Here is a 12897-nt window from a genome sequence, read left to right as displayed (position 1 = left end):
AGAATCAACCTGCAATACATGGATGGTATCAGGAAAAGTAAAATCATTATAGACTTTCTCCTTCAAATTTCTCAAAACACTTATTCACTCAAAAACACATGGGGGATGAGTCAGAGCTACAAACAAATAGTAACTAGGATGATGCCTGTGCCATTTTGGTGCATGGAAACAGACATAAACAAAGATAAATTCAAATTCATAAGTGTAATAAAGAAAAGGCTGATGAAAGAAGAGACAATGCCGTGAGGCTGCAGGAATGTACCCCTCCTTCAAGCATGAGGATTAAAGGCGGGGGGGTAAGGGGCTGGATACATGAAAGATAAAGAACAGAAAGAACAAACCTGTGGACACCAAGGAGGGTGGTGTGGGATGGGTTGGGAGATTGGGATCGATGCATGTACACTGTTACGTATGAGACAGATGGCTGGTGAGGGCCTACTGTGTAACATGGCCAGACGGGGTGCTGGGGGTGGGGGGGAGGCATGCAGGGGGCAGAAAGTGCAGTCTGTTTGTAGGACGTATATTAAGTTAACCTTAAAAATGCATTCCAATATACAGAAGGGACGGATGAATACTGTTTGATTCCACTTATACGAGGTACCCAGAATAGTCAAATTCATGGTCAGAAAGTACATCAGGAGATGCCAGGGGCCAGGTGGTGGGGGTAGGGCTGTGGGGAGGGGGACTTACTGTTTAACGAGGACAGAGCTTCAGTTTAGGAAGGTGAAGAATTCAGGAGATGGATGATGGTGAGAGTTGCACAACAATGTGAATGGACTTAGTGCCACTGAATTGCATAATTAAATATGGTTAAAATAGTATGTTTTATATTATGTGACTTCTACCACAATTAAAAAAAAAAGACATTAAAAAAAAAAAGGAAGGAACTGAGTCTGTGAATTGGCAGGGCAACCAAGAGACAAGAGCTTGTGGGACAGAGTCTGTGTTAATGAAGCCTATGTGCTGTGTTTAGTCGCTCAGTCATGCCTGACTCTTTGTGACCCCATGGACTGTAGTCTGCCAGGCTCCTCTGTTCGTGGGATTCTCCAGGCAAGAACATTGGAGTGGGTTGCCACGCTCTCCTCCAGGGGATCTTCCCAACCCAGGAATCAAACCCAGGTCTCCTGCATTGCAGGTGGATTCTTTACTGTCTGAGCCACCAGGGAAGCCCAAGAATACTGCAGTGGGTAGCCTATAGCTGCTGAGTAGAAGATGTAGTGCAGAGACACACACATACACGTGCTCAGGGCTGCATAGAGAGGAAATAAATGCATAGGCAAAGTCCTATGACTGAGAAGGCACAGCAGACAAAGCAGAGGTGAGGGCTGCTGACCTTAGGGAAATTTTCTCCAGGTATGAGGAGGGCGGCAGCACATGCCAAGGTAGGTGTGCAAACACAGTGCTGGGAACAGGAGGAACCAGAGAACACAAAAATGACTTCAGAGAAGTGCAGGAATACAGCAGGCAGGAAGAGACACTCTGCTTCTCAAAAGTTTTAACTTGATTCTGATAAACATCCACATTGCCATTTTATCTTATAATTTGGTAATTACAGTATTTGCTTAATAAAGAGAAAGAGAGAAAACATTACTCCATCTTTCAATCTTATGAAGCTTGATTTGCTAAAAATAAAAATATTACAAGTAATATGTTCTTATTGCAAAGGAGTATGTATTTCTACAAAAACATGAAGTAAAACCCAAAAGCCCACTCCAAACCCCTCTTCCCTTGCAACGCTGTTGAGGTTATATTATGGAAATGTGTGTGTTAGTCTCTCAGTCGTGTCCAACAATTTGCAACCCCACAGACTGTAGCCCAACAGGCTCCTCTGTCCATGGGATTCTCCAGGCAAGAAAACTGGAGTGACTTGCCACTCCCTTCTCCAGAGGATCTTCCCGACCTAAGGATTGAACCCTGGTCTCTTGCATTGCAGGCAGATTCTTTACCATTTGAGCTACAGGGAAGTCCTTTATATTAGGGAAACTACACGTTTACTTTCAGTATTTTCTTCTTTAAAATTTTTTCAGATATTGAAGAAAGCTGATCAACAACCTCCTTCAGCCATAAGAGAAGAAAGAGAAAGGAAGGAAGAAATGAGGGAAAAACTGAAGGAAAAAATAGCTCACAGATACACAGACCCAATGAAAATACTATAGGGCACATATACCCAGGCCTCAATGGGAGAAAAGAACATACAACCATTGAGCAAAATGCTTTAGTGTTTAAAAATAGTCATTTTTTTCAGGACCATTCCAGAATCCTGTTGAAGGTAGCTGGAAAAAGCCTGTATGTGACTGACTTTGAAAAACTACACCTACCTAGATCACAAAACCCCCAAATTTAAAATGGCTTGTGAGGGATTCACTTGCTATGCGCAGGCTGCAGGACATGGGCAGTGAAGACAACATACTGTAAGCTAAAGATTTTCATGCAATTTCTTCACCAAGTTTCTTTAAAAGAGAGCAGTTCACTGCTCAGTGAATGTAGAAGAGAGAGGAGAAAACCTGTATTCTTTTCATAGTCATATTTAATTGTGCAGGTCACAACAGAAATCTTGAAGACTGCCTGCAATGAATATATGAAAAGGCACCTGAGGGTCGTAGCTAAAAAAGAAAATGTGCCTTTATCCACAGCACAAGCTCTAACCATCGAGTTCTAGCAGCTGTATTCACAGGCAAGAAAATCATCAGCTACTAACAGACACCCCGTGAAGGTTAATCCACACACCACCAAAGATTTTTCACTCAGTAGAATTTCAGACGCACTTCCCTGCTGCTCCCAGGCTTTTAGCTCCATAGGCCAAAGAAGCAATAAAAAGGGCCAGTCATAAAGGAACAGGAGAATTGACTAGTTCCCATTAAACTGCACTACCCCCACCCAACACTCCAAAAACCGACGAGAAGCACTATGCCTCCAGAGCGTCTTCCATTCACAAAGGGACCCAGATGCTTAGAAAGTGACCGAGCAGAAGCCCTCATAAGACACTTAGCATTCTTAAATGGTATCCTTAGGTCTAATCAGATCAAAACCACACGTGTTTGCCAAAAACAGAAGGGAAAATAAAACACGGACACAGACACAGAGATTAACACTAATGTCATTCTTATGTCAGACTAGGTTCTTCAGAGAAGAACCAGAGATGATTTAAAATGATTAACTTTTATTCTAATTCTGATAAGATGCCATGGAAGCAAGAATCCAATTCTGGAAGGATGATGATGGCATTAAAAATACACCAGGGATGAAAACGAGCCAGTCCAGCACACCAAGTAGTATGCCTAATAATGCTAGGAGAAAATAACATTTCAGTGACTCAAAACGAGAGAGAGTTAAATGAGGCGTAACCATTAAGCCCGTTCTCCCCCAAAATGATGACAGGAAAGCAGCACCGAGCAAGTGCCCACGATGCACCAAAAGCTGGATCTGAGTTTTGGTATGTGTTCCCTCACTTCATCTGCACACATGCCAACAGTGAGCATTACCTTCCCCATTTTGTCTGTAGTGAAAATGAAGTTTGCAGAGTTTATACAACCCAGTCAAGGCCACACCAGTGAATTATGAGTTTAGATAAGGGTAAAATGCAGCTTATCACTCTCATGAAAGTGGCCCTGCATGTGTTTTGGCAAGGCTCCCCAAGAAACTCATGTGCCCTTCTCGGAAAAATGTCCACCAGCCCCTTGCCTTCCAGTCCTGATTTTGTATTTGATGCTATGAGTCCACAGTTCTTTGATAATACAAGTAGAAAATGTGTAGGGTTTATGAGAAATAATATGTGTCATGTACACAGAAGTCACTTTAAATCATGTTTTAAATCTCAACTAATGTTAAGACATGTCTCATTATGGTAGGCACCCCGTTATCAAAGTCCAAGACAATCTGCTCTTGGCATATCCAAGAGACATGACACCTCACTTCAGAGATTGTTTGGGTTTTATTTTTGGTGTTATTGTGAACATGACCGGTTTCTGCTATGAAGAAATTCTCTGGCATTTTATAATGAAAACTAAATTTAATTTTAAAATGATCAATGTTTCTTGTTTCTACATTTGCTGCTACTAGAGGGGAACGAAATTATACTTGCTTCTGCACAGGTTCTGCCAAACTTTGCCAACTAGGAAATAATATTAATAGATCCCCTACCTTTTAATACAAAACTGTAGAATTTGAGAGTTGGGAGGCAAGGACCTTTGATTATTTTTAACTAGATAATCCAGTCTCTTGGTTACTCGGTGTCTATGTGCTAAAGAAATAACAAGCAAAACACATTCTAATTACTATCTGGCAGCACCAGACCCTAACCTCCTGTTCCGTTAATGTCGGCAGAGATCACGAAGCCTGGCCAGTTCCCCGGTCAGAATTTCCATTGTGATTCCTGGTTCTAACTGGATGACCCTGCAGTAATTTCAGTGATGGGTTTGCAGCTGTTGCAATCAGGTTTCTGAGGAAGCCACCTCCTAATTTTGTCATTAAGAAAGTGTGATGAGTTCATATTCTGGAAGACAACTTATATATGTCATCTGGATGGTTCTAAGTGTCATTGAAAGGAGATTTTTTTTTTTCCCGTTTCAGTTCAGTTCAGTTCAGTTGCTCAGTCGTGTCCGACTCTTTGCGACCCCCTGAACTGCAGCACGCCAGGCCTCTCTGTCCATCACCAACTCCCGGAGTCTACCCAAACCCATGTCCATAGAGTCGGTGATGCCATCCAACCATCTCATCCTCTGTCGTCCCCTTCTCCTCCCGCCCCCAATCCTACCCAGCATTAGGGTCTTTTCCAATGAGTCAACCCTTTGCATGAGGTGGCCAAAGTATTGGAGTTTCAGCTTCAACATCAGACCTTCCAATGAACACCCAGGATTGATCTCTTTTAGGATGGATTGATTGGATCTCCTTGCAGTCCAAGGGACTCTCAAGAGTCTTCTCCAACACCACAGTTCAAAAGCATCAATTCTGCGGCGCTCAGCTTTCTTCACCGTCCAACTCTCACATCCATACATGACCACTGGAAAAACCATAGCCTTGACTAGACAGACTTTTGTTGGCAAAGTAATGTCTCTGCTTTTAAATATGCTATCTAGGTTGGCCATAACCTTCCTTCCAAGGAGTAAGCGTCTTTTAATTTCGTGGCTGCAATCACCATCAGCAGTGATTTTGGAGCCCAAAAAAATAAAGTCTGACACTGTTTCCACTGTTTCCCCATCTATTTCCCATGAAGTGATTTCCCTGTTTAGAAAAGGCTTTTAAGCACTTGGGAAAGAATGAGGATCTGCTCCTGTGCAGGAAGACAGAAGAAAAATCAGCTACAAAGAGAGGTGTGCAGACAGGGCCTACGGCGTGACCCTTGGCCTCTGTCATTCATCACACCAGGGCGAAACAGGCAAGACCTAGGACCATGAGGAATTACTGACCGACTTGCTTATTTTTTAAACTATCCCTGTATAAAAATCTGGGTAAGCTTAAAAGTTTCTCTTTCTTTTTTCTTTTATTTTTAAATAAAGCTTTTTATTTTATTTTGTATTTGTAGCCGATTAACAATGTTGTGGCAGTTTCAGGTGAACAGTGAAGGGACCCAGCCATGCCGACACACGTATCCATTCTAAAAATGTTTCTTCACACTGCTTATTCACATCCAAAACAGACTCTAACTTTTATTTTTTAATACTTATTTTTACTTATTTATTCATTTATTTATTTGGCTGCACTGGGTCTTAGTTGCAGCATTAGGACTCTTAGATGCAGTATGTGAGATCTAGTTCCCTGAACAGGAATGGAAGCCAGGCCCCCTGCATTGAGAGTGTGGACACTGGACCCCCAGGGAAGTCCCCAGGCTCTAATTTTTAAAACTTACTTCTGCCATAGATCTTCAAAAATGTGGCCTTAAACAAATTATAACGAAAAATAAAAATGAAACCCTTTCATAGTAACTTACCTTTTCTATGATTTGTGAATATATTCACTGTGTAGTACGTGAGTAGTAGTCATAATGCGTAAATATTTTCAAAACTTTATAAAGCATCAGGATAAGCAGACAATGTTGGACTCTTTTTTTTTTCTGGCGAATAAGACCAATGATAAACATTCATTCTCTGGTATTATTTTATTACATCTGTTTTCTATTTAACAGTCAATTATTTTCTCATTATAATCTCTACGACTCAACAAACACAGGCGGACATAAAAACAAACCTATCCCTCCCTGGATTAGCCACCTTCATTTCAGAAGGAAGACGTGATCATAAGTCAGAAATGTCCTGTCGACATGAAAAAATCTGGAGCAAAAGCATCATGTCTGGAGACAGTGACAGAAATACACAAAATAAGAAGGAAAAAGGCAGGTCAGTGCTTCTAAAACTCACAGCCTCATAGGCTCCAGCGGGGAAGGGGCAGCACTTTCAGTGTCAAGCCTGAATCTTGCCATCACCACACATTTAAGGTTTTCCCTGAGTCTGCCTTCCTCAGTATAACCTGCCAATTAGATGAAGTTTTAGCTTGATGGAAGAAACCTTAAAGCATGGACTTTTCTCTAAAGGTCAGGGCAGTCGTCCCCTGTAATACAGCGTAAGTGGTGGGGGGAATGTGCCTTCCACCTCACCACTCTTTCTGTTAATTGGCTTCAGGCCTGTTCACCCAGACAAGGTAGTGAAAATGGCAGGCTCCCAATTAGCTTAAATTTCCCTTAAGGTCCCTCTACAGTTCTGGTCCCAAATTCTCCCAATCACATATTGTAAAGATTCTGCCTCCTCTCTTGCAGAATTTATTAGCTGCAATAAACCGTGGGGATATAAGAACAAAGGCAGCTTATGATCTATTATCTGCCAATATTATAGTCCATGCAGAGTCAGGGAAGTGGTAATCATAAAAAGAAATTCAGATTTCTTAAAACATAGCCACACTTCAAAACTAAGGACTTCATTTCATTTTTTGTTACTTAGATCTTAGAATCAAAATTTTTAAAACAGGAGAATTTTATTTTTTTACATTTTATTTATTTAAGACCTAATTTTATTATTTTTATAAAACTTGTTGGCTGCATGGCATGTGGGATCTTAGTGCCCCTACCAGGGTTCCAACTGACGCCCCCTGCAGGGAAAGCTCAGAGTCCTAGCTACTGGACCACCAGGGAAGTTCCAGGAGAACTTTTTAAAGGCAACACAACAAAAACTGATTTAGTCTTCAAATCCTCTGTGTTTCCTCTGAGTGCTCTCAGAAGAAGGAAGTCAAATGATTGAGGTAAGAAAAGGTTGCCTTTGAAGGACGCTCTGACCTACCTTCTGAGATGATCTTGATGTAGGATGCAGCTACAGGCTATTCTGAGCCAAGTGAGTCAGTCATGATTCCATAATCATGTTAAGTTTGACTCCAAGTGCTTCCTGGGTCAGAGTTCAGTATACCACCTACCTCTGGTGACAGAGGTGTAACTTAGCAACACTCAGAGGGAAGGAAGATTCAGTGGCCCTCTTATGTAGGGTCCATCGACAAAAGGGAAAGCACCTCAGCTTCCAGATGTGCCTGCTAGCTCAGCACTCACACCCTCCTTTGTCCTTTTCATCCCTACTGTTTATTTCCATTGGCACAGCTGATGTGGGTATAATTGCCTTCAAAAAACAGAGATAATGAGAGGCAAGCACTCTAGTAGGAAATAGAGCAAAAACAAAACCACTGCAGGCATATAAAATCTGGAACTCTCTCGACCTCTTTAGGACAGATGGCATAACTAAGAGAAGATATCAGTTCCACCCTTGTGATCTCAAGTCCTAAAGGCAAGGGCTGACTTTTTTTTTAAACCATATGAACTTTTTCAAACCATTCTTTTATATACCTGATGCCACTCCTTTACTTTATTTTTAATGGCAAAATTTAAGGCGGGAAAAAAAAAAAGCCACAGAGGAGGCATCAGGCCATTAAAGCCAGATGACTCATGAGAACAGTTTAATGAATAAATGAGAATGGCTGGACTAGATTTCCAGTGTATCCAGCATAACTTATTTGTCCTCTTCTATCCAAACAACTGTGCTTACTTTAAGCCAAAGTTTTAATATGAATTTTGTTTTTGCTCTTTCTGTCTAGTTAAGTAGTTTTCAGGTTGGTTAATTATCCAGCTGATGGTAAGCCACTAAATTTAATGAATGAATCATCATTTCTTAAGCTAAGGAAAAAGATGTTGTGGGCTCAGGAATCAATTAGCAATTAGCTAATGTCGTCTACAGTGGGCTACATAGACTAAAAAAGTACTTTTTAAAAAAATGTTTTATCATAAACAAATACTTTAGATAACGTCAACAGAAGCAAAGCAAGGCTTATTTGGGGTGGGGGGAGGTGTTTGTGTGGCTTCTCAATGAATCACTTTTGCTTAAAAAGAAACTCCAAAATTACAACGAAAAACTATTTTACTTTCTTTACAGGCCCACAATCACAACAGTAAGACAAAGTTATATTTTTAGACATAATTAAATGTATCATATTTTAGAAACTGGGCTGCCAATTTTTTTCTCTGAATCTTGCAAAAAAAGAAAAAACAGATTCAGCACCTTTTCGTGAACGGAGCCCTGATTTTGTGTGTGTGTGTGTGTGTGTGTGTGTGTGTGTGTGTGTGTGTGGTTGTGTTTAGTGACAAGCAACTGTGTTTCAGGAAAGGTAAACCCCCATTTTCACACTAGTTCCAGGAGGTCAAGTTTGATTAGTCTAAACCAACACAGGTACTTTACTGCCTTTGATTTAGAAATGGGCAGGCCAGTCATGTGATTCTGAACAACAAAACTCGGAGGGCATCTGGCGGGTGAGGAAAGAGGCAAGCTGGCAGGAAAAGCTTATCTGCTTTCAAGTGAGCCACAGTGAAGAAAAGGGCACGGCCCCCTTCCTCTGCAAGGATGTGATGGTCTGAATCAGGCAGGAAAAGACTAGTGGAGAACTAAGGAGACTCCCAGAAAAGCTGGGGACCCCAGGCCTTGAGGGAGGCCACTGGGCCAAAAATGAAGCCCCCTCTGCCCTCTCCCCAGACTTCTTGTTACAGGAGCAAGGAGTGCTTCCTTATCAGGCAATCCGAGTGTTCTGTATTCACACCCAATGTTTTTCCAACAAATACACTAAGACACAGTGAGTCTTTCCGGGTACCAGGCATGACTAAACCCTCAGCAGGTATTACAGCACTGATGAGGCAGGTTCGATGATAAACTCATCTGCTATATGAATAAACTGAGTGGTCGACAAGGTGAGCAAGCGCCCAAATACCATACAAGGTGAACAGCAGGTAGCTGCCAGTCTGATCCCAGGCCCAGCTAAACCATCTTCATTTTAAAAAGTTACTTCAATGAGAGCTGACTGTATAGCACAGGGAACTCTACTCAATACTGTGCGGTGACCTAAATGAGAAGGAAATCCACAAAAGAGGGGATGTATGTATACATAGAGCTGATTCACTTTGCTGTCCAGCAGAAACTAACACTGTAAAGCAACTACACTCCAATAAAATTTTTTTTCATAAATCTATACCTCAAAACCCCTGGAGAAGGAAATGGCAACCCACTCGAGTGGGTTGCCATAGACAGAGGAGACTGGTGGGCTATAGTCCATGGGGTCACAAAGAGTCAGACATGACTGAGCGACTAACACACATACATCAGAACAACGCGAGTAAAAACTGGTAGAAACCAAATAATAGCTTAGTTAATAGTGTTGTTTCAACTTTTTGATAATGTGGTTATTTATGTCAGCTGTTATCACTAAGCCATGTGAAGTGTGCATCAGAAATCTGTGCTGTCTTTATAATTTATCATACTACTTTTTTTTCAAATAAAAAGTAAACAATAAAAAAACTTTACCTCAAAGTGATAATCTTCTCAAAACAACATAGACTTTAATAGGTATTACTATTTCATTACCACTGGTTTTTCACTTGTTTTTATCACTTGTTCTTCCAACTAGAACTTCAATGGCTTTTTAATTATTTAAAAATTTTTCAATCACACAAAGTTTTATGCTCCTTACTATAGGATAAAAATCATACCATTGCAGGTATCAAAGGCAAACTATCATTTTTTTATTGTTCAAACACCCCACATACATAGAACTATTTTAGGAGATTATACTGAAAAAATAAACTGAGATGAATTCAGTAGAATAGGGTTTCCTTCCACTGATATCATTAATCTAAATTGAAAAACAGCTTATTCCAGTATCTAGGCAACCACATTATCAATAATTTTAGAAATTACTGAAACAAATACACAACAAAGCATTCTGTCACTGAGTACTCACCTAGTTTGTGATCCATACAAACTTTTTAAAGAAAATAAGAGATGAGGGAACCAAATACACAGATTTTTTAATATCAATACTATTAAAACTACAGAGAAAACACTGGGGTTCCAACTACAGAGAAAACACTGTGACTAACAATAAACAATTAACACTTTTTTGAAAAAAATGACACTGCAAGAATTTTTTTTTACATCAAAACTTAGCAGATAACCTCTTAGTTTTCATACAAATTACAAACAGTCCCTTTCCTAAGATAGGAAGCCATTAAGTATGCTGAGTGGTGACTAATTTTTGATTTTATGAATTGGAGGTGGCTACCCTGCAGAGTGAACTAAGCAACTGTGAAAACACAGATGCCTACAACAGATCCTGGTCTTTTGTGAAAGGACAAGTCCCCAGACCTGACAATTGCTGAAACAACACTAGAATGTCATTTCTCCCATAAAGTAAAGTCAGGGATAACAGAAATTTTTATTTCGTACCTTCAGATCTTTCGACTTTATTGCCTCTCAATAGAGAGGGGAACCCATGGGTGATTTTAAGCCCCCCCTTTTTTATATAGACCATTTTTTAAGTTTTTATTAAGTTTGTTATAATATTGCTTCTGTTTTTTTTATATTTTGGTTTTTTGGCTGTGAGGCATGTGGGATCTCAGCTCCCCAACCGGGGGTTGAACCTGGTCGAACCCCCTGCACAGGAAGGCGAAGTCTTAACCGCTGCACTGCCAGGGAAGTCCCCCAGAGGTGGCCTTGGAAGTCTACTTATAAACCACATTATTCATACCAAATATCTGGGCCTCACAACCTAAAAAGCTCTATGGTGGTAATACTTGAGAACCTACAGCAACTGCTTAGGAGAAATCTTTGATCAAGGACCACCACTAAAACAGTCTACGTTTATGTTAGACACACTCAGATACAGAATCTCATATTTAACTACAGTTGGGCAGAACCACTTATCTTCAAGCATCACTGTGATGGAGGGAAACAACTAGGGGGTGGGCCAGAAGTTATACCACCGACGCATGTAGAAGGATGTGTTTATGTTACCTGTTCTTGCTTCTCCAGCCACTTGTCCACCATTGGGTGACTGGCACTCAGAGATGAGCGAGCATTGTCTCTCTGAAATTGGTTAGACCAGTTACTAGTGTCCCGTGGGAGGCTTCTGTAGTTTTCATCTTTCTATTCAAAAAGAAACAAAAAGGTGTCTTGTAAAAAACCAGACCTGGCAAATTAATGATGCACCTGGTTTTTCTAAAGTAGCAGAAAAAAATGATTCTACATATTTAAAATGTTTTCCCCGAGTCTATACCGAAGACCTGACTGAGGTCATTTCCTCCAGGTTAGACCTCAGAAATACAGTCACCTGCCTGGGAAAGGGAGTCTGATGGCTGTGGCCACACAGGTAGGAGCACAGTAGACAGAACAACACACTCTGCCCTCCTCTGGGATCAACCTCTGCAGGAAAATACTTCTATACCAGTCTTTTATCATCACTCAACCATGGCATTTCTCTTTTCTTCTTTCCAATCTTAGAATAATGCTGTGAGATGTTTCTATAATTTACCAAAAACATTTAAAACAGAGAAGATAAATGAATTTGCTCTTTATTTAGATCCTCATAGTTTCACAACTTTGGGCAAGAGATTGAAGACTCTGGGCTCTTCAGTTACCTCCTTCATAAGCTAGTTGTAAACATTAATTCAAATAGTAAGAGAAGAAAAAATTAGCCTATCCCAACACATGGTACATAATAGACACATAATTGTTCACCCCAGCATGCTTGAGATGAGATGTCTTTACATAAAAACCTAGTTGATTGATAAATATTTATTCAATATACCCCAGAGCAGCCAAGGTATTTCTTTCAAATAATAATTTGTAACAATTTGCTTTGGCTTTAGAGCTGTAAACTTAACCTCAATGTTCTGAAAAGAAATGAGAAGGCTAGGATAAGGTAGGAAAACTGAGCATTTCAGTTCAATAGCTAAATCTAAGTATCTTCTAAAGAACAAATTTAAAATGTTAGCCTCACTTCAGCTAACTTACATCACTGCCCCCCATTAAATACCCAAGTATTTTCCTTAAGAACTTGGTTGAGAGTAGTCTGGCTGTAAAAATCTTCATACACATGATTGATTCTTATTCTTCATTATTTAAACCACATTAGCAGCAAACACACACATAGAAACAAAAAGTGTAATATAATAGGATTGATGGTATCGACCTTAGGATAGGCCAGGATACTGTTTTCTGTTCCATCAGAGGATAAAACCTAAAAATGAATTGGTCATCCTGAACCTATGCCAATATTGTGACTTATGGGAAAAAAAATTTAATCTATAAATATTTGCCAGTATAAACCGTAGTGTGAAACTTCGTAACTTTTTAAAACCAAACTACGAAAGTAAACATTAAAAACACAATAGTAGAATTAACCATGAGCAGCAACTACTTTTTACTAGAGAAACTCTGTATCCTTGTGGTCACTAGGGGTCAGAGCTGTGAGGAGGCACAGCCACAGCACAGGGAACTGCCGGTGAGGTGAGGCTGCTGCTCCAGGCCCACCATGAGGTGCTGACCTCGCTTATAGGATCGTGGAAAGGGTAAAGCAAAGTAGCGGACACAGACAAAGTCTAAAGAA

The 12897-nt window shown here is 40.3% G+C and overlaps 1 protein-coding gene across 30 annotated transcripts in view; it reads right to left on the bottom strand.

Annotated features, from left to right (window-relative positions):
• PARD3 (par-3 family cell polarity regulator) overlaps positions 1–12897 on the bottom strand; it is a 598386-nt gene that overhangs the window by 283562 nt on the left and 301927 nt on the right. For 27 of the 30 annotated variants that reach the window (XM_081554391.1, XM_081554371.1, XM_081554384.1 and 24 more), the window contains one exon: positions 11304–11435. The exons of the other annotated variants lie outside the window; for them this stretch is intronic. In XM_081554391.1, coding sequence (XP_081410517.1) covers positions 11304–11435 — 132 coding nt within the window. The remainder of the gene's footprint in view (positions 1–11303; positions 11436–12897) is intronic. 30 annotated transcript variants of the gene reach the window in all.

The sequence above is a fragment of the Giraffa tippelskirchi genome, chromosome 13 (assembly GCF_054371585.1).
Source record: "Giraffa tippelskirchi isolate mGirTip1 chromosome 13, T2T-mGirTip1v1.2.pri, whole genome shotgun sequence".
NCBI lineage: Eukaryota > Metazoa > Chordata > Mammalia > Artiodactyla > Giraffidae > Giraffa > Giraffa tippelskirchi.
The sequence above is the reverse complement of the archived record's forward strand: the minus strand, read 5'-3'. Positions and strand labels throughout refer to the sequence as shown.